Source organism: Schistocerca gregaria, chromosome 1 (assembly GCF_023897955.1).
Source record: "Schistocerca gregaria isolate iqSchGreg1 chromosome 1, iqSchGreg1.2, whole genome shotgun sequence".
Lineage (NCBI taxonomy): Eukaryota > Metazoa > Arthropoda > Insecta > Orthoptera > Acrididae > Schistocerca > Schistocerca gregaria.
In genome coordinates this window covers 701,010,137-701,014,129 of record NC_064920.1, presented here as the reverse complement: position 1 = coordinate 701,014,129, position 3,993 = coordinate 701,010,137, and the positions used below count along the sequence as shown (strand labels likewise).

Here is a 3,993-nt window from a genome sequence, read left to right as displayed (position 1 = left end):
GCCTGTTACCTGGAAGTAGGTAAGGAAAACATCAAAAGGTTCTGCAACTCGTTGGAACCCAGAGTGGTCAAGACAAATAGCAATCAGGGGCCTGCATTTAAAACGTATAGATAGTCCCAAGCGTGGGGAAACTTTTAACCTATCAAGGAAACTATACAGAAGAAAAACATTCCTGAGACTGATGAAGAAATCATTATGGGAAACTTTTTGAAAAATATTGCCAGATGTTATCTTATTAACAGATACATGGAGGACTGTTAGGAAAGTTAAAGGAAAAGTCCTACCAACAATCACATTACCTAACTGGACTTGGACTAAGCACTTGGCTGATGTAATCGCAATGGAAAGCGAACGGTATGGTGGCCTAGTTGCGTGCGGAAACAACATGCTGCGAAAGCTTGTTGAGCTTCCCAACTAAACAGGTCCTGCAAAAAACAGTTTTAAAGCATTCCAGAAAGTCTTGAATTTCTTAGGAAATACAGCCTCAGGTATTTACCACCGGACGATGATTCATGAGTTCCGGAGGCTACACACGTCATTCTTTTAAATTTATTCCGTGAATTGTAGCATTCAGGAATTTATCCTTGTGAGGGTGCACCCAAATCAAAGCTCCAATGTTGAAGCTGAAAAAAAAGCCAACAAAACAAATTCGTAAAGATCGATTGACATACTGAGCGCAGTTTTATTCCATGACTTCGGTGTGCTTCTTGGCTGATAAAACGTATTGGCTACTGTTAAAACCTTTACCGCTGATTCGCCACTCAAAAAAAATCCCTGCGAAATGCTAAACAATGCTTGGTAAATTAGAATGCAAAATATCATCGTGTTACTTCTGAAAAGAAAAATATGCTAGCTATTATCTAACTGCCTCCAAAGATTTATTTAATTATGTCTAGTCAACGATTCTGTGTCAAAGGTTGTACGTGTGTGTAGAGTGCGTCGTTCTTTATACGTGCAACGTGAAAATTTATAGTCTCTCATTTTATGGACCAACACCACAGACAAGGAAGCAGAAGATACTGAAAGTGATCCCGAGCGACACCAGTGCCCTCTTCGTTATCTTTACAGACTCGATTGCATTTTCGTAGAAAATAGAAAAGTGCCAGTTTTTCTTAATTTGTTGCTGGCTTCCTTTATAGAGAAGAACATATTCAAGAAGAAAAAGGAGAGGCGTGAGAAACAATTAACCGTCTCCAAATATCAAGGTGAGTGGCATGTATAACGACCCCAGTTGCAAGTATTATATATGTCATACATGAGGAGTGTGCTTCATTAATTTCAAAAATGTCTGCACTTTGGTTGCGGTATCCCTCTGGGAGTCTTGCTGACGGGGTTACATCCTTTATGTCAGCAGTTTCTGTGACAGAACAATGCAAGATTACCTATTGGAACGTGATGAAAAATTTGGTGCAGGAAATTTTGAACGGTGGATATCAAGAGTTTAACAGAGACTCTTTCGAAGATGAAGTTTCCAAAGTAATTCTGTTGAAGAACAGTAAGTTCATTTATGACGAGTTTGTTGAACTCTTGGGCGAATTTTTAGAGAAATCTGTGACTGATATTATTTCAGAACCAGTTTCTCCCGGACTTTTAAAGAAACTTATAGACATGTGGCTAGATTATAAAACACATTTAATTAGGATTCGTAGACTACTCAAAATTCTTGACAGAATTGTATTTTATGAGAATGAGAAATATAATATAATTTCTCTCGGAGCAAACATGTTTTGCGAAAAGGTTGTACTTTCAAATGCTATGCGGTCACGTATCCAAAATGTCATCATGGAGTTGTTAATGAACGAAAGAAAGGGGCAAATTGTTGACAGAATGACATTAAAAAAATTTTGTGTGATCCTGAAGTGCTTCGGCCAAAGAACCTACAAAAAAGCTTTTGAAGAAGCATTTCTTCAGAAATCTCAAGAATTTTATAAAAAAGAAGCCCAGAGATTGCTGCTTTGTAATGACGCTGGCTCTTATTTGAAAGGTGTCCAATATTTATTAAAACGTGAAAAAGTCAGAATAAATTTTTGCTTGTTAGGAGAAACACAGAAGCGAAACATTGACCTAGCAGAAGAGGAACTTATAAGGAAGTTTTTAAATACTGTAATAAACATGGATTCATCTGGTCTGGCACACATGTTAAAGAAAGGAATGTATGACGATATCACTTTAATGTACACTCTTATCATTCGTGTTAAAGGAGGTTTACATATTTTTGCAGATAGCCTTTGCCTTCACCTGCAGAATTACTGGGAAACCTTATTAAAGAATGAGTGTTTCGGTGTATCAAATTATGAAGAATTCATTACGTGTTTATTTTGTCTCAAAGATCAGTTAAACATCTATATCACACAATGTCTCAATAACAATATTTTTCTTAAGCAAAGAACTTTTTCTGTTTTCAGAAAAGTTATAAATAAAAATCGAGAACTGGCTGAATCGTTAGCTTTGTACGTGCACTCGAAGCTATGTGCGAATACAAAAAGTGTTTTATCGTCCGAAAAAGATAAATTATTACACAACGCCATAGAGATATTCCGTATGCTACACGATAAAGACGTTTTCAAATATTTCTACACTAATAATCTCTCCCATAGACTACTCCACAATATGCGCTGTGATGATGGTAATGAAGAATTCATGATATTTAGTTTGATGAGCGAGTGCTACACGCTTACTTGTGGAATGAAAGGTATGGTGAAAGACATGTTTGTATCAGCCAGACTAAAAGAAAATTTTAATGAATATAAATGGCATCTGAAAAAGAAATTAAATTGTCCTGAGATCCATGTACGTGTACTTACACAAGCATATTGGCCCTTTCCTCCTAAAGGCGAAAGCTGCATAATTCCATGCAGAGTACATAATGCGTACGGGGTATTTAAAAAATTTTACGAAGCGTTTATGAAAGGACGACGTCTTGTACTGCTGCCACAGTTTGGAACGTGCGAGATTATTTCTCACTTTAGTAAAAATATCCACTTACCGTACCATCCCATTGTTTACGATAACCTCGAAATACCAACCCCTATGGGAAAATCTAGCGTTCCGTTTCTTCCGTCAAAGTCTGACAAACAGATCCTGCAAACACCGGCGAGTCTTAGTGAGAGAACTTGTATCGTAACTGCTACAACGTTTCAAATGTGTATTCTTGTACTTTTTAATAAATATCGTAAGCTGACATTTGAAGACATTCAGAAAAAAACTGGAATTCCGCACAACAACCTAAAATTTGCTCTTCATTCGCTATCGGGGAGAAATACTAACAATCTGTTGAAGAAGGAAACAGTTAAGAATACAGAAACGTACCAAGTAAATAAATTATTTTCTCCTCTTGTGGAAGATGTAAACATCATGAGGACCTTAGATATACGTGACACTGAAGCAGAAGAAAGAAATTTTTCAATAAACAGACTGATTCGTTTGGACACTGTTATTGCACAAATTATGAGGACCAGAAAAACACTTCCTTTCCATCTAATTGTTTCTGAGGTACGTGCTATTTTAAGAACAGAGTTCCAGCCATCATCGATTTTTATTTTAAGACGAATAGAGTCTCTCATAGAACGAAAAATTTTAAAACACAAAGAAAATTCCTGCAATATATATTCAATATGTTAAATAATTGCAATGTGCCACGGCTCCATTGTATGAAAAAACTGTACTGAACGCTCACGCCAACACTTTAAACTTCTTTAAAGATGTAATTAAATTTTTCTCTAAATTAAACCTTACAAATTCTCTATGGTTATACAATTATTTCATTTCCGTGCATCAGAATATATTACCTTTTCATGTGGTGTCCTACAGTCTTCACAATAGCGCAATCCAGTTGACAGTTAATTAAAAGTTATTTTATCCATGCTGGATATCGTGAACTCTGTGCCCATAATAATTGTTGGTGAGTAAATGGCTGGTTGCGTAATTAACCAACAAATTAATTAAATTAGATATACTAGCAAAATGTATAGAATAAAATTGTTTGTATTTCTT

General features: G+C 36.0%; 1 protein-coding gene across 1 annotated transcript; it reads left to right on the top strand.

Moving 5' to 3' along the window:
• Nucleotides 1–1,284: 1,284 nt before the first annotated feature.
• Nucleotides 1,285–3,621, top strand: LOC126269118 (cullin-3-like). Its single transcript, XM_049973971.1, has one exon. The coding sequence runs from the start codon at nt 1,285–1,287 to the stop codon at nt 3,619–3,621; it is 2,337 nt and encodes a 778-aa protein (XP_049829928.1).
• Nucleotides 3,622–3,993: the final 372 nt, after the last annotated feature.